The 23,855-nt window shown below is 34.0% G+C and overlaps 1 protein-coding gene across 1 annotated transcript; it reads left to right on the top strand.

Annotated features, from left to right (window-relative positions):
* The first annotated feature begins 13,665 nt into the window (after positions 1-13,665).
* Positions 13,666-16,582, top strand: LOC107474437 (protein FAR1-RELATED SEQUENCE 5-like). Its single transcript, XM_016094057.1, has 4 exons — positions 13,666-15,651; positions 15,866-16,006; positions 16,111-16,191; positions 16,475-16,582. Exons 1-4 carry the CDS (start codon positions 13,666-13,668, stop codon positions 16,580-16,582), a joined length of 2,316 nt encoding a protein of 771 aa, XP_015949543.1.
* The last annotated feature ends 7,273 nt before the right edge of the window (positions 16,583-23,855 follow it).

Genomic DNA, 23,855 nt, shown 5'->3' on the forward strand with positions numbered 1-23,855 from the left:
CTGATAAGTGTTGTTTGGATTGATACCCTTTCATGTTTGTTTTAAGATTAGCCATGAACATTTATGCTAACGAAGGGAGATAGATAATGTACTTTAAATAGGTGGAGCTTCTAAGGTGTAATTTGGAAACTTGGTTGTGTCTATCTCTTGTTTAACTTGAAATGATCATGTAAAAATGTTGTATCGTAATCCCTCTTGTTCACAGTATTGTTGTTGTTGGTGATAGTGGTTTTCATTGGTGGAAATCATAACTTGCATTGATAATAATAATAATAGTTATCCTCTTTTCTGACTTGTGCCCATGTTTGCTGTTTCTGTTCCAAATTGCCAAGTCAGTGAGTCGCTTCTTATTTTTTACCACTGGGGGAAATATTTATGTGGAAGTGGGTTTATTTTGTTGGATAAATGAATTGTCATAATGACATTGTTCTTGCTTAGCAAAAATACACGGTATCTCACATTTAAGTAGAAATAGGATGACTGAATTATTGCATTGTTTTTAATTACTAAACTCATGGTAGATAGAACAAAATTATGACAGAGTAGGATTGGGATTTTTGGATGAGAAAGTGATGGTAGGTTAGTTGGCTTAACGTGCTTGAATGTTCTGATGAAATAGGATGATCAAAATCAAAATGGTTACTTTTGAGTGCTGTAAAGTGTAAACAGCTCATTTGACAAAGGCGTTTTTTTTCTTAAATTTTTTTTGATTCTGAGGTGATGTTTGGCAAAGGAAACCAAGATTGCAATGTCTGCAAAGCATTGAAGAAGAGAATAACAGGAAAAGAAAATTTAAGCTTAGAGTCCTACATAAGGCTGCAATTTGATTTAAACTGTACAAAGGATAAGATATAGCAACTTATATTCTTCCCGATATTGACACTGCTTGAAAAATGCCATATATTTTGTAAACGTGTAGAACTCATTCAGCCATTATACATGAACTTGAAATTGATTCTCAGCTTTCTCAATTTCAAGAGATACAAATGCCAATCAATGTTGCTTGAAATTTCTTATTATGTTTGTATGGGGAGCATTGCCTTTATTAGAACTCATTCTCATACGGTAAATATTTGTTTATTGCATAATATTTCTGAAAATTGCAATGAGTTGCCTGTTAAGATGTTAGTGAAAATCCCTTTTATGTTCTAATTACTTTTGCTAGAATCAAAAGCAGGTGACAACTTGTTTCTTGCCAAAATGAGTGTTCCAGCTGGTTTATATTGAATTAAGCAATGCCACACAGAGAGAAAAAGTACAATTAGAATTTTGCTGAACTCATGGAGGTGGTTGGATCATAAAACATGGTGAGACTCACTCATTCCTCCAAGTCTTGATAGTCTTATCCTATCATACTTGCAATAAAATTCCGATTTAATTACAATTTTCTTCTGTAATTTATGAATCTCTGCAAGCGGTGACATTTGATTGCTGTGTCATGCACAAGGCTTGCCTCAAACAAGTTTGGGAAATCTTTAGTAGTGTTACTATGCAATTACTAATTCTTAAATTTGACTTTTAAGCTATGTTTTTCATCCCGTTTATATTCAATTTCCAAAAAGGGTTAAGTAAAACTGAACGTTATACGAATGGTTTCTTAAGGTAATTATGGTTTATTGAAAAGTGCAACTGGAATTATATTGTAGTATAGTACTACAGTGTATTTTTATTTCGGTAGATAACTAGAGTATCTAATATGTTGCACAAAACTGGAGTTGCAAAATTGAAATTCAAACCTACTGATATGCCCCCTTGGTCATTCAATCTTTTGTAAGAAAGGCCAATTTATAATTATTTAAAATAATTTAGGGACTAATGTAGAAATGATAGACTTTTTACGCTCGATAATAATATCAAATATTTTATGTTTGACAAAATAGTGCAAACAAAAACCTTATAAAACAAAAGTTCACACAAGATCGAACAACAGGTATGAAATTGAGCTCATGAGTTTTTATTATCTCATTATTTAAACCAATGTAAAATTATAAGTAACTATGGTAACGTATTTGGTTACCTCTTGAAGCAAGGTCTTGTAAACTTTGATGTTTGTCCTATTAACATTATTGTGCCAAGAGTCTCATCTTCAGTGTTCAAGTTTTTTCCTCCATTGCCCTTTAATGAACATTTACTCTTCGTCGGGGTTCTTTTACTAGAGAAGCGTTGTGTTTCTCATTTTTTATAAAGTAGAAATTTATGGACAGTTATTTTCATGCAAAGTTGGAAGTTTAAAACTGTTAGAACTATTAAATTTAATAATTTTTAATTATCAACTTTATATAAAGAATTAAAGATAACCACACGAAACTCTTTAACCTCTTCGTTTGTAAGCTATTTTCATTTTCAGTTAGTTTGGGTTGGAACTAATATAAGCTGAAACAATTTTCATATGCAATTCTTAGTTGAAACCCATTTATTTAAAATCAAATTAGTTTTATATAACTCTTATTTTAAATATGTTTGGGTCAATTTTGTCGTCCATAAATTAACATAAAAAAATAAATATATAAAATTTATTTTATATCTAATAATTTTTCCAAATTCAAAAGACAATTAACTTTTTACTTTTATATTAGTTTCTATAGACGAAACTTTATATATTTAATAGAAATTTTGGATTTAAGTTGGAGATGTACTAGCAACCCTACAGTTGAGTTAAAAGATTAATTCAACAATTAATTTCTAAATAACTATCTTAATTATAATTAATTTATTCATGATATATCAAACATCCTCGCTAACGCAGCAGATAAGCATACTCGAGTTATAGTGCTGAGCTTTGAAGGACAATAACCGTTAGCCTTGGAAAATTTTTTGTTTAATTTACTTCATTCCAATAAGGGGTATTATAGCTTACAGATATTAGTGTATACAGATTCCCTTTTGGAGAAAGTTGTGGTGACAAGTGGCATGATGATCTTTGATAGAGAGCAGCTTGATAGTGGTGTCAGACTCTTTGTCGAGGCTGGATGGTATAAGAGCCGCGCCAGCTAGCCAGAGTGAGGGAAGCCCGTAATGGACTTCGGAGGTGGGCCCCGTAACGGCAAGTTAATATGTTTTGGAGAGAACAGTGTGGACCAAAATGTATGGGCAATGGGCTGTTAATAGGTTTAGGGAGTAAGAGTTGTAACATTATTCAAATCGAAAAAAAGTTCTCTTTCAGGGGAAATATGAGGGTGCCAAAAACAATATGCATGTAAAGCTAGTCTAGTAAACTAGGAAAAAAATAAAGATGAAACAGCATGTTGAAAATAGTTGAGGTGGTTCTCTTATTTTGAATACAATTAATTGCAAATACAAGTTGAAACTGTAAATTTTTTTTTCTTTTGTATAAAATTTAAATGAAATTAGAAAAGGATTAGTTAAAAAATTAATACAGAAAACAGGCAATATGAAAATGCCACCTGAAACATTTTTCAAAAACATGCCTACGAAAATATTAAATTTTACTTTTTAAAAATATGAAAACACCTTGATAATTATTTTTCAAAATAAAAAAATAATATTCGAAGATTGAATTTTAAAAAATTGATATAGGTTTTAGTTTATTCCTAAAGCACTAACATATTCCGTTAAGCATTAATTTAAAAAATATTAAATTATTACTGAAGTTCAAAGATTATGTCAGTAATTATGAATTCAAATTTAATATTAACAATAGTGAAATAATCTTTTGTTTAATTCTAAAAGAATAAAATAGTATTTTACAATTAATTGTTTTTCATATGCATCCAATTATATAGCGACATGTCAAGAGAAATAATTACATTTTACGTTAATAGTATGAATAGTCATGTAAATGTAAGAATGCAATTAAACCACTATACAAAATATTTGACACTGTCAATGTATTAAAATTAAACTTTGATGGCTATCAGTGCTTAAGAGAAGAGGGGGTTGTATGTTAGCAGTTAGCCTCCCTTTCTTCTAAATCTTACTTGTTGCCTTTTCAAAGGAAGTTAGGAGATTTTTGTTAATTTTGTCTCGTGTTGGGTTTAGGGACACTTTATTTTTGTCTTCTGAGCAACAGAAACAGAAATGGAATAGAGCAGTATAAGTAACACCTAGATGTATATTGGTTTAGCTACTAAATGCAATGTAGCGTATATCCAGTATCCGTCACAATGCTGATGAAATTTGACTAACTTTTTGCAGAATTACATACACCAATGTTTTCAATAGGATCTACCAAATCCTATCTGGGACTAATCCAGATCCTGACCAAATTTGAATTTGACTAGGACTCATCATAGCTTTCAACAGCCAAGTGATAATCCAACTTGCAAGGGAATCTCCATAGGATTATGAAACAAAACAGAAAGATGTATAAAGAAAATCAGGAACATCTTACGGCATTTTCTCCAAGTGTAAGTCACTGTCCTTTACCTCTCATTGGTAGTTTTCGACTAACCTCACCATGTTTGGAGAATTTTGATGAGACTCAGACAAACCAAAATGAGAAAAAGAAATAAAAAATGAGAACCATCAAGGAGAAGAACTCAAACAACTGAGGCAGCAATGAGATGTGAATCCTGTGTTTTGTTCTTACTCTCTTGCATTCAACCGTTGGCCATTCACTGTTATTATAAAAGAGTGGAGTTTCCAAGGTTGAAGTAAGTTCAAAACCCATACTGTCTTGTTGTCTTGCATTAGAGCTGCAGCGGCTTCGTCAGTGAGGAGAGAGAGATCCGAATCTATTGCATGCATGTTACCCATACGTTCTCATCCTTTTTTTTCAAGTTTCTTGAATCTAGCACATAGAGTTTTGGTTTGGCTCGAAGTTTGGTTTTGGACCGTGGATCTTCTACTGTCCGGATTTGACTTTGATTTCTCCCTCATTGCTTGTTTTGTGCCTGAGACTTGGTAGATTTCTTCTTGGATCCTTGTTGCAGTACAAATGAGGGAAAATAGTTTTTGATGTGCTCTGACCTTAGTGTGACTAGGCTCTTGGTATTAGCCCTTTCTTGTTGCATGGATGCGGGAACACGCCTTTTGTTCTAGAACCCACCGTAGCTTCTGCACCTTCCGTTTCCTTCTTTCTTCGTTGTTAGATGATTTGACCGAAGAGTAGGAGTGCCGGGAGAAAAGAGATGATGTGGCTTTTGGTGGAAGGCAAGAAAGGTTAAATGAATCGACATAGTTGTAAGAATCGGTCCGGACCAGCCTGTTCGACTGCAAAAACTGGTGGACCAGACTCGCAACTAGTCTGGTGCAATCTTGGAACAGCTAAAGGAACAGAACCGGTCAAAGTCAATTAGAACCAGTCAAAGTCGGTCAAAGCATGTGAAAACTTCTTAGAATCGGTAAAAATCTGTTCAACCAAACCGTTCGGGAGAAAACTCCAAAATTAATGAATTTGGGGGTTATTGGTGACTATAACTTGATCTGAGATTTGCTCATTGAAGAAGAAGGATATTAGTTGTAGGGGTGTAATTTGGTTGGTTTGTTATTGTTTTGGACCGTAAAACAACTGAACCGGCCTATACGGTCCTGAAGTGATGGCAACTGGTTGGGTTGTTGCGTTATGGACAATGAACCGAAGAAAACCGACAGCGGATCGATTCGGTCGGTTACTTCGGGTTTTTAAACCCTAATAATCATAAGTTAAGTCACCGTAAAATAAAGTTTAAAACCTTAAGTGACTTAAAATAACAATAGTATATGGCGTCCAAATTCAGGACAATTTCAACTTGACCCAACAGTAAAACATATGAAGGAATATAGTTTAAAATGGCTAACAAAAAAAGAAAACTAACACAATTTGAAACACACTTCCGATAATGTTAGGCTCGGTTCGGTTTTCAAGGAGCCAACTATGAACCAAACCGAACCGATCGGTTTAAGTCAAAAAAATAGTAGTAAATCTTCAATTTTGCCTTACAATCCGTCCGGCTCTCGAGCCCCTCCTCTCTTACTCGCTCAGGACGGTCGTAGTGCTTGGGATGTCTTGTCCCTTGTCGATGGCAAAAAAAGTCTCTTCTGACCAAAACCCCATTAACCCGAGCTACATCTCCCTTCTGAACTCCAAAACCCTTAATCTGGCAAACTCTTTGTATGTAGCATAAGCATCCTCCTCGGTTGCAAGCTCTCTGCCCAGGAAGTCATCTGTGAAGACTTGCTGGCTTGGCACACTGCTTGCCTCCTCATTTGCACCGCCAGACCCTCTACAATTGACACCATCACCAACACCTTTTTCCCTTGCTTTGGGACCACCTCGGGCCTCAAAGCCCTCCTTTTCATCGTATTCTTCGTCAGTACCACGATAATGTCCGGAACAATCATCTGAACTGTCCCCATCCGAGTCTTGACCCTCACTATCGAAGATACGGTTGAACTCCATCGGCCAACGCTGTGTAACGTTCTACCCTGAATCTATACAAATTAAAGAAATGCAACTCATGATCGCAGCAGATATACACTAAAAACTAGAACCACAAATATACAACGGAGGAAATATTCACTTCCACAAATAAGGCATACAACCACTACATTGAATCTACTTTAAGATAGAATTGAACAAGAACTATTTCAAATTGATGAAAAGCAACTCATTATAATTGAATACAACGTTAGTAACTGGTGAATCCAACCACACATTCACAACAAAAGAAAAAAAATTTAAGGGCATAACTAAACCATCAGCAAATTAGCTACCATCAACTATCTTTCTTAACTGAGTAAACTTAATTCAGCTATTTCTGGGTTCAATGCAAAACATGGTTCATGGAGGTGTTACCACCCTCATCAAAGCTCATCAATTGTAACTATTCTTAACTAATAACATCAACAAAAACACTTAACAAGCTAAAGCCTATCTTCGGCACAAAGCGGTTCTCGTCACACCTATTAACGAAAGGGCGAAAAACCATCTCCACCTCATTATCACAGGAATTAAGATACTTTAACCAATAACATGTATTACAATATCACTTCTACTGTTGAATATCTTACTATACCTCCTATACAAGCTTCATTGTGAATCCCATACATGGCATGAAACAAAAAATCTAACCTTCTTTATCCTACCTACCATCCGGTCAATTCCCAGAGTAATAAGTAACGTCTTTGACTGAACTAAACTAAATGAAAACTACACAGCAGTGGAGAAATACAATGTAAGGTGAAGAATTGGAAATTCAATTCAATATTGATAAGTAGGGACACTTGTATGTTTTCCAAGGCAGCTAGCTGTTTCATTTATTTTCCTCACATGGGACAATTTCATACATACACCTCTATGTAATACTGGATGAGGAAGTTAAGAGAGTGACTAAATGGATAACAATCTAGTTAAATTGATGGAATGAAAAATCACTTCTTCGTATAATCATATCATTGTAGAAATGCAAAAGCATCAGTATTTAGTATGAGCTATATAGTGAATTTTAATAGGAATGGTAACCTTAAAAGTGAAAAATGTTAGTAGGGACAATATTTTCTGTTAATATTAGTCTAACTATTTTTAAAACCAAGAATCATCATGCATAACACCAAACTAAATACTCTATAGTTGTTTAGCTTCTAATTATAGTACTTGTTCCTTGTTTTCTTTGCCTCCTGCAACATATTTTTTTCCAAAAAATTAATTACTCTTACAATTGGATTCCAAAATTAATTACTCCAGCATCAAAATATTACTTCTCTTAACTAATTTTATATCTACTATATTTTCTTACTTATACACTCACAGAACAAAGAACATGACACCATTCACGTTCTGGTTAATCCTATACCATTTTCCATTATTAAATTCCAATTATGGAAGATGAATGAAGACAGGGTCCACGCAGCTCCTTACTTACCAGGATGACGAGTCGCTAGTCCCCCACTCCTCACCTACCACGGCGAAATTGGGGCTTCGCGCAGTGGGCTCACGCCACCTCCACTGCGCCAACTGCAAGCTGCAACAAGGGACCAATACGTGTCGACATGTGAAACTAAGTGAAAACAAATCTGTATATCTGTATCAACTTTGATCTATACACTAACGCGACCCTTCTAATAATAGGTATAAGCCTGATGTGGGGCGTGTTAAGGAAATGGACAAACATCAATACTAAACAAACACGTGTATACTTATATATTCGCATACAACAAAGTTATACATATTTATATATACCAAAAGCGACCGTAGTATCGTATTCAAGTGTTTTTTACAGTAAATATATTTTTTGTTCTCTAATGATTTGTTTGAAAAATAAAGTAGTATTTTATAATTAAAAAAACTTTATTCAATTTTTAACTATTCAAGATTAGTTTAATTAATTTCAAATTATTTAAGTAATTGGTCTAAACTTCTTATAAACGATAATCTATTAATATTTTAGGAACTGTTTGACCTAATTACTTAAATTGTAGAAGATTATTTTATCTTTTGAATAAATGGTGAAGGAATATGATAGAAATACAAGAAAAGAATAAGGAAATGTTTCTTTGTTGCCACATTCATTGATAAAAGGAAACTATTTATATAAATATTTTCAACAATATTATTAACAATTCTACTAACTACACTAATTATCCACTAACATTCAACAACTCTACTAACCTATACCTAATTTATAAACCCTGTAAAATTAGTGAATAATTAATTAATAAATTAATTTTTAATAAAAGAAATTTAAAATATTAATTTTATAGTTTAATAAGATAGAGCTAATTAAAACAAGAATTTTGACACTAATTTCAAAGAATTTGGCCCATATTGGACCCAAGCCAAACCGGCCTTTGCTTTGCAGGTTGAGTCTGGAGATAGCTATATGTTTCTTTGGAACTCTATATTCACATGTATATTATCTTTTCCATGCGCTGTTATCTATTCCCTTCTACGCTTAACTATTTTGAATGTGATGCATCTTGATAAACCACTATTTTATGGTTTATCTTATGCTCAATTGAGTGGTTTTTATCTTTACCCACTTATTCATATGATTTGCATGTTTTACATTTTCCTTCCTGATTCTGTACTATGATTGAAAACATGCTTCTTTGGTCTTAATTTTGCTATGTTTAATCCTCTTTTATTACCATTCGATGCCTTGATATGTGTGTTAAGTGATTTTAGAGATTACAAGGCAGGAATGGCTCAGAGGATGGAAAGGAAGCATGTAAAACTGGATGGAATACAAGGAACTGAAGGAACTGCTAAAGTTGTCCAGCATGACCTCTTGGTACTAAATCGACCATAACTTGAGCTACAGAGGTCCAAATGACGCGGTTTTAATGGAGTTGGAAAGCTAACATCCGGGACTTCGCAACGATATATAATTTGCTATAGCTGCACCGAAGTTAGGCTATGCGAACGCGTGGATGACGCACCTGCGTCGCATCTGCGAATTGCAATCCATGCAAACGCGTGGACAACGCCTCCGCGTCACTTTTCCGCGACATGTACATACCAAATTTCGCAATCAGCGATTTCTGGGCTGTTTCTGACCCAATTTTCGGCTCAGAAAGCACAGATTAGAGGCTATAAAGTGGGAGAATCCATTCATTCATCATATACTTCATACAACATACATTCATACATAGTTTTAGGATTTAGATGTAGTTTTTAGAAAGAGAGAGGCTCTCTCCTCTCTCTTAGGATTAGGATTAGGACTCCTCTTAAAGGACTTAGGAATATTTTTTATCTTCTTCATCACAGGTTCAATGTTCTTTTTATTTATTCTTTTACTTGTTTATGGACCATTCATGTTATGATTTTCTTAATTTAATATAATTTGAGGCATTTCAGACTCATGATTGCTTTCTTCTATTTATTATATAAATAATTTAGATTTTTCCGTTTTGGCTTTGGTTGATTAATTAGTAACTCTTGAGTTGTCAAACTCATCGTGATTGATAATTACTATCTTTGCTGATTAATTTAGACCCCCATAACTCTAGTCTTTCCTCAGGAGTTGACTAGGACTTTAGGTGTTAAATTGATTTGTCCACTTAACTTACCTTCACAGTTAGAGGTTGACTTAGTGGTAGCAAAAATATAATTCTCATCACCATTGATAAGGATAACTAGGTTAGGACTTCCAGTTTTCATACCTTGCCAAGAGTTTATTAGTTATTAATTTATTAATTTCCTGCATTATATTTCTCCTGTTCAAAACCCTTTCAAAACCCAAAAATACTATTTTCTATAACCAATAATAAATCATACTTCCCTGCAATTCCTTGAGAAGACAACCCGAGATTTGAATACTTCGGTTTATAAATTTTATTGGGTTTGTTACTTGTGACAACCAAACGTTTGTACGAAAGGATTTTCTATTGGTTTAGAAGCTATACTTACAACGCGACTATTTTTATAAAATTCTTTACTAGCAAAAAATCCGTTCTTCACATCTTTCGAGTTCTGTTTTGCTTAACTTTTTCTTCAGGGCTCCTAGTTAAATTTCTTTTCATATAGGCTTAAGTACGCATTTTTACGTTTAGAGGTCGTAATTCTCCACCACCTTTGATTTATGAACTTAAGCATAAAGTTTTGTATGGTAGGATGTTACACCAAATACTAAATAAGTAATATTAGTCGGTGAAAAAAAAGAAAGCAAGCTTACAATTCATGAGCGGAAAGAAGAAAAGAAAACTGAAGAACAAATTTATTCGAGAAAATAGCAAACAAAAAATGGTTAAATAGATGTTTGATATGAAATTTTTTAAATGAAGTGATTTATATTGAAATACAAACTTTAAATAAATTTTTATCAATCGTATATCAATATTGGAGTTTAGGGTTTTAGGTTTTACTTGTATAATTGTTTTGTTTATTCTAAAAATTGAAAAAACAAAAAGAGCAAATAAAATTATACTTTACAATTTTTAGAATAAACAAAATTATTTATTATCCTATTTATGATTTTCTTAATTTTTAAAATAAACAAAAAATTGGACAATATTTGTCCTCAATCTTTTTTTTGCATACAAAATCATTCCTAAAGTTCAATTTGGTTTTAAAATCATCCCTAAGGTTTAATTTAGTTTTAAATTTTTGGCGGTAGAAACAGAGACAGAGGTAGATTATGGACAATTTCTTCTTTCCTTCCCCCTTTTTCTTCTTCTTCTCTTTTTCCTTCGCAGGAACAGAAACACTCTCTTCTCTTATTTTTTTTATTTTATAATTTTTTTATTATGGGTAATTTGGTCCAAAGTAAAAAAGATGTTTTTAAAACTTGATTTTAAACTTTAGGGATAATTTTATCTGCAAAAAAAAGTTAGAGACGAAAAACATTTTTAGACTATATCTTAAAGACCAAAATCGTACTTAACCCCTCGTTATACTTTGCAATTTTAATTTTTGCATTGAAAAATTTGGATATCATTTTAATTACCTCGAGTCTGAATCATTTTATTTCTCTAACTTTATCAAGGGGCTACAAACTAAAGCAAATTATTTAAATTATTTGATAATAAAAAATGTTAGACAAAAAATTATTTTTTTAAAAAAATTTTAAGCAAATAAATTTAAGATAATTTTATTGTCAATTTATGTTATATTATTTAATTTTCAACAACTCAATTTTTATAAATTAAAAAAAAAACTTTCAATTGACACTACCAAAAAAATATTTTTAATCAAAATTAGAACTAAATCTGAATAATTGGGGTATGCTATGTCAAGGACGAATCTATCAATTGTAACAAAAAAATATCTCATTTAATTGAGTTTGATTTTTGACTCAGACTATTTAAATTTTACAAATCATCTTAAATCAATTAAATTCTACTCAATTTTATCACTATGATTAAGTTTGCTCATATCGGACGGTTTTTTCCGAAACCAATTATTTACAATATTTAAAAATATGCATCGAGATAATGGTAACATTCCATGATTTAGTGTTGCCTTTCTTCTATACTAAATTGTTAGATTCCATTGGCTATCATCAACAAACATATAACACGGAATTTTGTATGTAGTGAAAAATTTTTGGGGACATTTGTGTAATTTTTTTATGCAAATATTCTATATATATAAATTTTTTTTTTAAAAAATCTCTTCCAAAAATTCTATAAAAAAAGAAAAAAATTAAAATTCTAAATTTTAAATTTTAAATTCTAAATTTTTAAATGACAATAAAAAAAATTATACAAGTAAAACCTAAAATCTAAATCCCAAATTGATATATAATTAATAGAAAGTTATTCAAAGTTTGTGTCTCAATATAAACCATTTTATTTTAAAAAAATTTCATCTCAAACATCTATTTAACAATATTTTTTAAAATTTTTACTATTTATTCGAATAAATTTATTTGTTTAGTTTTTTTTCCCTTCCCATTCAAGAATTGTAAACTTATTTTTTTTATTGATGTTACTTATTTAGTATTGGGGTAACAAAAAAAAATAAATCACCATCAAAATTCATGCACTCTACGATATTTTTAGCTTATTGATGTTGTTTTATCCTTTTTTTTTAACCGAAGTCCAGATTCCATAACACATGCCTAATTTTTTGGTGTCCAAATCCAATATATACTTTCACAGTAACATTCCATTGAATTTTCGTAACTTAACTCACTTTTTGTGGTGATTAACTATCTTTCTTTAGTAATTCTCTTGCCAAATGTCAAGTGTCTAATAGGTATTAGTTAGTCAACCTCAATCCAAAGTTTTCTTCTCAATTTTGGAGAGCTTCCAAACCTATGCTAATTTTGTGGGTAAGTTACCCTTGCATATGTGTTATCATCTTAGCCATTGATCAAAAAAATTTTCTAAGTTTCATTAATGCATTCATTGGTTATAGCAAAAACCTTTAATGAACATATACCATAACAAATACTACATTAATTATTGTATACATATACTGTATAGTGTATTGGGAAACTTTGCAATTATAATTTGTAATCTCTAACTTGTTTTTCATTTTAAAAAATACCCTCTATCTCTTCCTGAAATTCAACATGCATGTTTCAGAACTTGGAAAACGCATAGAACCCACTACCCATGGTTTTTTTCTCCTTCGTTCTATACCCACTACCCAACCCTGAAAGTTGTTATCCTAGAACCCACTACCCAATCCCGTTTGATTTTTTGCCTTCGTTCTATACCCAATGTCCATTTAGTAAGAATGATCTCATTCGAGTAACAGGTTCCGGAACTGGTGCTTTGGTTCTGTCGGATTGGCGTCGACGTCAACTGAGGAGACGGTGAACGCTAAACTGATGTGGTTCCGGTAGAGAAATTTGTAGCTGAACTTCTGCTTGATCCAAAACTGTGGCTGCTTGAAGCTGGTTTACCAACATTCATTTTTCGGTTGGCTTCGAATTAGGTGCGTCCGATTCGGCAAGGTCACCTCCCTCCAAGAGTGCATTTTTTATCCGTTCAAGCTCAAACTTTGGTTGTCATCAAGGTATGTCCGATTAAGTTTTTTTGTTAATCCAGATTAGTTTAATTTGGATGATAGTCTATGCCTTTTAAACAGTTCTCTGTTTAGGGTGTTGGGTTGCTATTCTGGAATTTGAAAATTAAGTAACATTATCCAGTTCTATGTTGTGGCTAGGTTTGGGGAATTGAAATTAAAATCTTATACTGGGGTCGAAAACAATTGGGTTAGTTTAATTGGTTTTGGTTGATTTAATTTTACATGCAGCTTAGTTTAGCTTCCCGTAGTTGCTGCTGTTGGATCTATTTATTGACATTTTTGGGTAAAATTATGGCAGGGGTTAAATTATGTCCATAAACAAGGATGATGTGAAGATTGATTCTGATAATGATTTGGGTGATGATTTCGATTATCAACCAAATGCAGAAGATGATGCTGAAGACGACTATGTGGATTCGCTGGATTCTACTAGCAAGAGTGAAGAAGTCTGTGGTGTAAAAAGAATAGCAGATTTAATGGTGGAGGATATTTGGAACCTGGAGTTTAGGATAGAAGATGAGGCTTGCGAATTTTATAACGCTTATTCTTGTTGGCATGGATTTGTAATGAGGAAGGACGACGTGGTTAGGGATAATCAAGGTAGAATCATTAGCAGGCAACTTGATTGCAACAAAGAGGGGTGGAGGAATGTGAGGTATCTTGATCTGGATGATAGATCAAGGGAGGCAAGGTCACTAACACGAACCAAGTGTCCAGCTTGGCTTAGGGTAAAGCTTGACTATGGCTGCGGTATATGGAAGGTATTATGTTTTGTGGAATCTCACAACCACGATCTGACACCACCCCAATTTGCGCATCTGGTTCCGACCAATCGTCGTCTCACTGTCACTGATAAAGTCCAAGTGAAAAATCTTCATAATTTTGGTTTCAAGACCTGCCATATTATGGGGTATATTGCGTTTCAGAAGGGTGGATATCGTCATGCTGGCTTCACACGCAAAGATTTGTACAACCACATTGATCGTTATCGTCGGTTGAAAGTTAAAAACGGGGATGCCAATGTGGTAATAAACTATCTGATTGGCAAGTCAAACAATGATCCGCTGTTCTTTGGAAAGTATACGTTCACTAGTGACGAAAGGCTCGAGCATATTTTTTGGGCAGATGGGCAGTCAATTATCGACTATCACTGCTTTGGAAATATTGTTGCCTTTGATTCAACCTACAAGAAGAATAAATACAACAAGCCTTTGGTCATTTTCTCCGGATGCAATCATCACGGGCAGACTGTTATCTTTGGCTCCGGCCTACTATCCGACGAAACCACAGAGACGTATAAGTGGTTGTTGGAAACTTTTGTTGAAGCGATGGGTGGAAAAAGTCCTAAAGCAGTAATAACTGATGGAGACCTTGCCATGCGAGATGCAATCAAGAATGTTCTTCCTGATGCGGCCCATCGGTTATGCGGATGGCATATGCAGAGAAATGCATGTGAAAATATAAAGAATCCTAATTTCCTGTGCGATTTTAAGTGTCTTATATACGACAACAACGACCAGAGAGACTTTGATCGGAGATGGGCAGCCATTTTGGATAAGCACAACCTTGTTGGGAGTACCTGGATGGAAAAGACGTACGAAACTCGTGCGATGTGGTCCCATTGTTTCCTCCGGGATAAGTTTTTCGGTTACATAAGGACGACATCACAGTGCGAATGTATAAATTCTCTCATCAGATTTTATGTTAATCGCAAGAACACCCTCATTGATTTCATGCATAACCTGGATAGTGCCTTAAAGGAGTATAGAAACAATGAATTAATAACTGACTTTAAGTCTCAGTTCTCAGAGCCAGTGATGATTACCTCGTTGGAGGTATATGAAAGATCTGCATCATGTTATTTCACACAAAACATTTTCAAGGAAATTCGTAATGAGATTCAGAGGGTAGGGGCTTTGAATATCAAGGTACTAAGCACAACCTTGGACAAGGTCAAGTTCAGTGTGACTGCTCTCGGAGACCCGGCCAAAGATCTACGGGTGGAAGTCGATAGAGGTAAGAATCTGTTCTCGTGCTCGTGCAAGCTGTTTGAATCACGTGGTATTCTGTGTAGTCATGTCTTCTGTGCCATGAAGTTCAAAAACATACTTGAGTTTCCAGATTCGTTGATCTACAAAAGGTGGACAGAGAATGCAAAGTATAAATTTATTAGCACAGAAATGCCTGTGAATGATGACATCGAAAGGGTCTTAAAGTTTCGAGTTGGTGCATTGGCATCGAATTGCAACAAGCTGTGTGATATTGCTTGTAAGGATGTTGCAGACTTTGATAAAGTCTAGTCTGAACTTATCAATTTAGTTATCCGCCTGCAGTCACGCAAACAAGGCAAGTCAACTCCTAATGTTAACGTGAAAGGCATCAACGATCCCTTTGTTGTCAAAAGCAAAGGAGCCCCTTCCAAGAGGTCTTCTTGGAGGAAGAAGAGAGCATGCTCTAATTGCCACAAGTACGGTCATTACTACAAACGCTTTTCCAGATCTGATGTAGCATAGTGTGGAAGGTAACCCTCGTGATCGATCAGACGACAATGCATCAGCCAAGGACTCAGGTTTTAGTCCAAAAAGGTTTGCTAATTCTTCGAGGTCGATCTCAGTTAAGTCCGAACACCACTCAGGACCTAAGACCAAGGTACGATTTGTTTATTCTAACTAGGCTCCTACTGTGAATATCTTTTTCGGTGTGTCTTCCTTTAAAAACCATTAAACTATGTGAATGTTCCTCTGTTTGCGCAGCCTTTTAAAAAGGGTGGAACAAGGAAGTTTACAACGACGGGTATGAAGAACCGAAAGGGTAAAGACAACAATTTTGATGAGGTAATTTTTTTGAATCTAAACCTCTAATTTCTGTGTCATGAACTGAGTAAATTAATAAAGATCTCGTTCTTCTTGTTTAAAAAAATTTATAAAACAGCGGAGCCTCCATGAAAGCAGTGAATCCATTGACATCGCGTCAACGAATGGTTTTTTCAATAAAAATCTCTACTCGTTAACTCAGGTGTGATGCGTAAAACTCCTCTTAACCACTTTGTGATGAATGACCATTATGGTTTTATGCATGATTATGGTTTCTGATTGGGGATTATGATGTCATAAGTAGGTGAAGGAGTCACAGCAGGACAAGAAACATTCATTCACGAACTATGAATGTGTTAATGATGTCATTGAGGAGAAATGTGACACACCACATGTGCAGATCGATGTCTGAGATCCGTTACCATCGTCACTGCCTTGTGGCAACAAACAAGGATCATACATGGCATTGTTCGCGTTGATGCATAGGACATTTTGACCATTTGAAGGAATTAGTCTTCTGAATTTAGTGCAATGCAAATATAATTGGTTCTAAAAGCATGATCTATCCTGATTTACTGACCGCAATGTATTTGTCATTGCTTGGTATTGAGGAGTTTTAATTTGTAGTTATTTACATTAACTGTGAATATGTCCATTAGGATGATAATTATGTTCAATAATATGTATGTGATTTGCTTACATTGCTGTATTCTCGTTGCAGTTAATTGTGGTTGACTTTTGGGTAAGGACTTCCTACCATTGTGGTTATGCAATATAGTTGATAAATTAGAGCTGTGTTAATGGATTTTTTCCCCTTCTTAGTGCATTTGATTTACCAACCAAATTATTAGATTGAATGGGTTGTAGTCTCCAAGGTTGAATTGTTCATCGATGGTTGTAAATCTCTTTTGTTACGTTGAGGTTGTGAATCTATTTTGTTATTATAGATTTCCTATATTCATTGGAAATTTTTTTAAGGGGAAATGGCACCTTGTGTATGAAAGCAGTTTCAAATATATATGTGTCATAAATCTATTATATATGAAGCAGAAAATCGTAAACACAAACACATTTATATTCGCGCATATCATAGTTTCGATTATTAGGTTCAATAAAATTTTGAAGTTGTTAGAGTCTTACATACTGACAGAATTTAACATTAGGAATAATAAATGTTTGAAACCCTGTGGACATTTCCTTTAAGTTGAACAATAGTGAATCTTTCTATGTTATCAGCTATTTGACTACAGCATGACTTTGATAGGCAGGGTTTTGCTTCCTCGGATTGAGAGCTTGAATATTTCCAAAATGTAGTCATCTGGCATCCGTAACGTTGTTGACTATTATGACCTGATATTAAAAATTAATTAACAATGACTGTAAGAAAAGTATATGTGAAGATAGTTCAAGAAAGCAAAGACTGCAATATTATAATTACTTGATTCACGCAGCCATTTGAACATGCAACTCAACCATGTAGTCAACCAAAACCGTCAGTCGCCTCTTGCAAAAAAAATTAAAGATGTGGTCAATTTATCTAATGCATAGGAATCTCATTAAGTAGTTATAGAAGCATCCGATATAGTGCATTTACAAGGACAGTACAACAACAACCTAGTGTTTAAATTTATATTAAGCATATGAAGGTCATTAAGGAATTATAGAAGCAACATATATAGTTAATTCATGGGGACACTACAACAACAAACTTGTGTTATTCACAGTTTCGGGTCGGTTTTGTCTAATTCATTCTTTCTTATTGTATTGTCTTAAACAGAAACTGTGAAGGTCTACAAAAACCGATGGGCTTGGAAGTTCCAACGGGGATAGAATGAATGTAAAATATAGCAAGAAAGAAGATGATAGTGTGTGGTTGAATGCACTCTGAAACAGACTTGTTGAGTTATTCGAATAAAAGCATGTGTAATTCGTGATTCTTGAATACAAAGGAGAATCTGGATTTAAGTTCGTGGTGATCTATTTGAGTGCCTCGGAGATAGAATACTCAAGTTTGAGAAGTTTCCATAATGCTCACCCCCATATGAATCGAAAAATTATTTCCCACATGGTCATGATCGTCACCATGGAAATTGGTCAAACTCGTATATTCAATCTCTGATTCACTCGAACGCCTCACTAAGATCCTAAACATAGATTCTCCTTCATATCCAACAACCACGAAATACCCAAGCTTTAATTCCAATAACTAAACAACTCTGGACCAGCATTCACACAACCAAATACTACCATCTCCCTCCTATCCCATGTTATGTTTATCCCATAGAAGACAATTGAAAATTCATTTGTCTAACAATTTTTTTATCCAAGAAGTATTCATCCGACTCCTCTTCATGAATGTAGTTGAGAATGTGTTAGAATAATTACCAGTAAGACATTCTGTGTTAATTAATATTAAGCTACTAGCAGTATAACAAAATCAATTTCTATTTTTTAATTTGTAACAAAGGTCATAGACAACCGTTAACTCCGATATCGTTGGAACTACCAACCGAAAATAAACTAAAAGGAGGATGGAGCATGAAAGAAGATATCAATGTTTGGATGAATGAAGGTTGGCACAGAATTGATGAGTTGCTAAGACTAAAGCATAAATATTTTGTGGTTTCTAAGCGTAGTAGTTAATCCAAATTCAAATTCATGGTGATTCGTTTGAGTACCTCAGAGATTGATTATTCAAGTTTGAGAAATTTTCGTAACGATCGCCACTGTCCGAATCAGAAAATCATTTCCCACACAGCAGTGATCGTCATAGAAACTTCTCAAACTCGAATAATCAACCACGGAGTCACCCTAATGGATCACAACAAATTTAAACTAGGATTTACCGTAACACGTACATACCACAAAATACATAGACTTTAATCTCTGTAACTTGAGAACTCTGTACCAAACCTTCATTCAACCAAACATTAACCTCTTCTTTCTTAGTCTCTTTTCCGTTTATTTCATTTCCGGTTGGTAATTCCAACGAATTTGAGTTTAATTATATGGTCCACCAAACAAGTTAATGAACAAAATTAATACAGCATAATGTAAATTAACTGCTGCTTAAGCTTACCTGTGTTCCAGTATCGGTCTTCATAGATTCTTCGTGCGTCACCAAAGGTTATTAACCATCATCGTCACTATTGTTCTCTATGCTAAGTTATCCGTATTTTTTTTATCGAATAGCCCCTGGCCTGATCTTTGATCCCAGTACCATCATGATTGCACAAACAACCGATTAAGAAAACTCAGCACGACAAATATACACAATTGATGAATCAAAAAATCAATTAATTCAGTAAACCTAAAAAAAGGATCCACGAAACTGCTACTTACCCTGTAGCCTTTGGGTTTTAGGTTCTTCATCAATTTCCTTTCCCAGTGGACACAACCTACTCCGTGGTGTTTCCAATGTTTCAACCGCTGTCCATCTGATTTCAAAATGATTCAAAAAAACACCAAATGAGAAACACACAGATCCCCATACCTTATAATGTATAAAGTCAAACATGTTAATCCAAGGGGAGACGAATGAGTTCTTACGATGAAGATATGCACTTGAACGCCCGAAAGGTACTCACCACCACGAACATGATAGGGCTGAGGAGATAGGATGATGATATAAAAAGTATGCGGTGACCTACTTTGTTTATGATTATGGATCACCCTCTGATTACATGTGCTTAAGGACCTTAAGAAAAAAAAATACACACTCCACACTGGACCTAGAACCCAGCAGAAATGTAAGCCCAACTACAATAAATTACCGAGCATAGAGTCATTAAAAAACTGTGGTTGGGCTATTTTAGTGATTTGATTGGGCCGGGTTTATTTTTTAATCTTATGATCAAGTACCAAAAAAGAAAAACATTTTTTCATTAAACCAAGCTCAAAAAATTTTACATTAACAAAACCATGCGATTCTCTTGTCTTTCTGACTGATTAGACCATATTTTTTTAAAAGGTTTGTGCAATTACAAAAAAATTCTCATTTTAACCAAATTCCGGTAAAATACACTAGTTCTCCAACGACGAATGGTTAATAAATTTTTTTTATATATAAAAATTAGTTAAGTGAATGTCAAAGGCTAACAAACAAAAATACTGTTTATTCCCCAAAGGAATAATTTCATTCTGGGATTATTTCCAGGAAAAAAAGGCCATTCAGCCATTTGAACTTGAAAAAAAAATTCTCATCAAGTTAAAATGACAAACTCAATTAAAAACGTACAGAAAGCTACGTTAATTGCGAATGCGATTCTGATTAAGTTAATACCCAAGTTTGTTTTCAAATTCATCACACACAAAAAAGGCAAAATAACTGTTCAACAAACAAGAAATAGAAAATATAGTTTCATAATTCCTAAAACTACGGAAAAAGTTTTATCATCATATAAGGACAAACATGTCAAACACCTTCATTATTTACGCCTTCTATTCCTCATCTTAAGGCATCATATCTGCATCGAACTTGGATAATCATCACTGGCTCAGTGGATATCACCTCGAAGATCCACACACCACCTGGCTTGAAGTTGCACAATGAAGCAAAATTCTTCCATCCTCCAGAAATAACACCGAAGCTACCGTCCCTTTTTTCCACTGTACCTTGTATATGTAGCTTCAACCTCTATGTGGCCGTGTGTAAGGATGATAGCGTGCCTCTGACCAGTGAAGTGACTGAGATGAGGGACATTAGGCTGATTTAAACAAAGATATTTCAGTAAGTATCAGGTAGTTTAATGCTTCTGTAGAAAAAAAAATTTTAAAAAACAAGTTGTAACAAGTTAATGCTTACCAACAATCGTGAGGACATCATGCGAGCAGTTAGGTCCATCACAAAAAAGGGCCACTTGGATTTTATCTTAGCAGCAACAGCTTTAGCACTGGTTGAAAGAGGGATGTTGATACATTTTGCAATTTGATAGTCACCAGTCCTTACATATGGTGGTTCCTCAGGATCACGGAGTTGGTATGAATTCTCAATGCCACCAAAATCAAATATCCGGACTTGGAAATTGGAGTTTTCTTTTGTGTGTGAAATAGAGCATGGAGTCCAGATTGATTTTGTACGTCTGGTAGAACTCCTGCCAGCCACGAGTCAATGCAATTTTGCCACTTAGGACTGGCGACCAAAAGCACCGAAAGGGGTTATTCCTTCCGTCAGGCACAACCAGGTCCAGGTACGGGGTACGGTTTGGGAGTTCATCCGGAGTTATAGGTAATGACTGTTACACATAGGTCAAGTTGGGTCAAAAACATTGATAGCATCGCACAAACAAGAAAATTTAAAGCTCTGTAGTCAAGGGCGGTGATTTACCAGTTTGAATATTGATGGCCTTATTACTGGCTTCAGAAACCTCAACTTGTAGTTCTGTGTTGTACACTGATCCATCGGTAGCTTTCTCTTACCCTTGTCCTTTGAAGACGACATCTATGGCAAGTGTAACACAGAGTTCATGTTGAAAAATGAACTACATCAGAGTTCATGTAAAAAAACTCATACAACTGACACTACGATTCAAAATCTACAGACATGCATGTTCTTTGGTACTGGAAAGAAAGTGGTTCAATTTTTTTCACAAACAGTGTTTCTTCATTTTGTTGAAACAGGTGAATGTCGTGAACTATTGAATCTTTAGCAGAAAAATCTTAATCAAACCTAAATGCATAAAATCCTTTTCAGATGAACAAATGAGAAACCCAAATCAGTCACCCATTCATTTAAAATACCTTAACTGGCTAATATTGGTTTTACTACGATTAAATTTTTATTACATGGACATTGTGTGAAGATGATGATAATAACCAATCACTATCAAGAGAAGAGTTAGGATAGAGTTTTACCTTGGTCGAGATTTTCGTAGAAAAGAAACTCTTGGAGTCGAAACCTTCAGCAGCAAAGTGTGTTAGTTTTGGGTTACAAGGAGGAGTGTTTTATGAAGGAAGATGGAAACTGAAAAGTGAAGGATACGTAAGTTGCACGCTTTTGAAGGAAAAAAAATTAAATTTAAAATGAGCTATTAAAACGCAGCGTTTTAAAAAAAATTAAAATTTTAATTGAGATATTAAAACGTGACGTTTTTGGATAATCGTCAACAAATCTTCCATTCTATCCCTATAACTCCCCGTAAATCCCCCTCTATCAATGCCTGTTGTTTATGAAAACTTGAAAAAAATTTAATTTGCCTTCAAAAAAAATCTTAGGAAAATGAAATTATTAAGTGTATGCTATTAACCCAATTAATGTTAGCAAAGTTGTTGAAGCACATTTTATGACTTAAATAAAAGAATTAATTTAATTAATGGGTTTCTACGTAACTACTAGTATTTTCTTTGAAAATTAAATTCTTCAACATTTGTTACTAGCGCAATTAATACTAAATTAAAATATAAACGGTTGAATGTTGAAACAAACTTTTTATTTTTTAAAATTTAAATTAAATATTTGAAATCATTTGATTACTAGGTATCTTTAATTTTTTTAATGCCTATGACTACCTATTTTGATAACTATTAGTGTTTAAATTTAAATTCTTCAACGTTAGTTATTAACATAATTAAAACTAAAAAATCTTTCATGGTTGAGGCAAACTTTACTGGGTAAATTAAAATTTTGAAATCATTTGATTACATGCTTTCTTGATATATAATAGTATTTAACAAATAAACTAGTTTGCAATTCAATTCATATTTAAAAATAAATTAGTTACAACATTTTCTTTATCAACAACGTGTACAATTTTGAAAACATTTGTGATTCAATTAAAGGGGATCTCTACACATTTATAAACGATACATTTCCAAAATATTTTGATAATCAATCAATTAAAGGGTATTTTATGTTTTCCAAACATTAGGATAACACAAAGAGTTGGCTAATAATAAGTACCCTCTACCACTGATTCGACGTTTGGATTATTTTCACATTAAAAGGTTTAATAAACACTCAACTAACATAGTAACATAGCAAAAAAACTCAAAAGAAAAAGGTAAAACTCATTAATCAACTATTCTTCGTCTGAACACTTCCTTGGCATCTCCCTCCCTTCAACCACATCCATCTTCACAGTAATTAAACAAGAACGGAAGCTGAATTCCGGTAAGCATCTTCTTCAATCTTTTACTACCTCCCTTGATATCAGCCGTATATGTAAATAATTAAGTCGAGCATATTTAAATAACTGCATGCAGAGAATAAGTAAATAAAGAGTCACGAAATGTTTGGCTATAAATCATCCTTTCTTTTAGTTTTTGCTCCCTTGTTTTTTATTTGTTATTGTTTCTTCATTTTGGTTAGGTATGTTAATGCATTAAGGAACATACGACAATCGTACAACCAGTTTTATGTCTTCGGACTCTTCGCAACAGATGTACGTTAATCCACAAATTTTCCTTGTTTCGTTGTTATGCTTCTGTTAAAAAATATTTGGAACACTAACTTGCCATGGTTTTGTCTTGTTCCGCCACAGGATGATATTGAATTTCCACCTAATATCGTGAATCTATTCAAGTGGTACAGTACCACGGATCTTTATTTAATAGACACTAAAGACAATTGCCTCCACATCACGCCCAAAAGAGACGGTGACAGGTTCTGGATTAAGGGAGCTGATTTAGGGAGGATACGACGCATGTATAGACGATCTTCTTTGCTGAGTGTGGAGCTTAGGTACGTT

Source organism: Arachis duranensis, chromosome 2 (genome assembly GCF_000817695.3).
Source record: "Arachis duranensis cultivar V14167 chromosome 2, aradu.V14167.gnm2.J7QH, whole genome shotgun sequence".
Taxonomy (NCBI): Eukaryota; Viridiplantae; Streptophyta; class Magnoliopsida; order Fabales; family Fabaceae; genus Arachis; species Arachis duranensis.

Bases quoted from the DNA above. Each gene is read 5' to 3' on its own strand.
- LOC107474437 (XM_016094057.1), top strand. From the start codon at position 13,666: ATGTCCATAAACAAGGATGATGTGAAGATTGATTCTGATAATGATTTG. The intron at 15,652-15,865 runs GTCTAGTCTGAA...GATCTGATGTAG, and splicing joins ATGTTGCAGACTTTGATAAA to CATAGTGTGGAAGGTAACCC. The intron at 16,192-16,474 runs GTAATTTTTTTG...TGTCATAAGTAG, and splicing joins AAGACAACAATTTTGATGAG to GTGAAGGAGTCACAGCAGGA.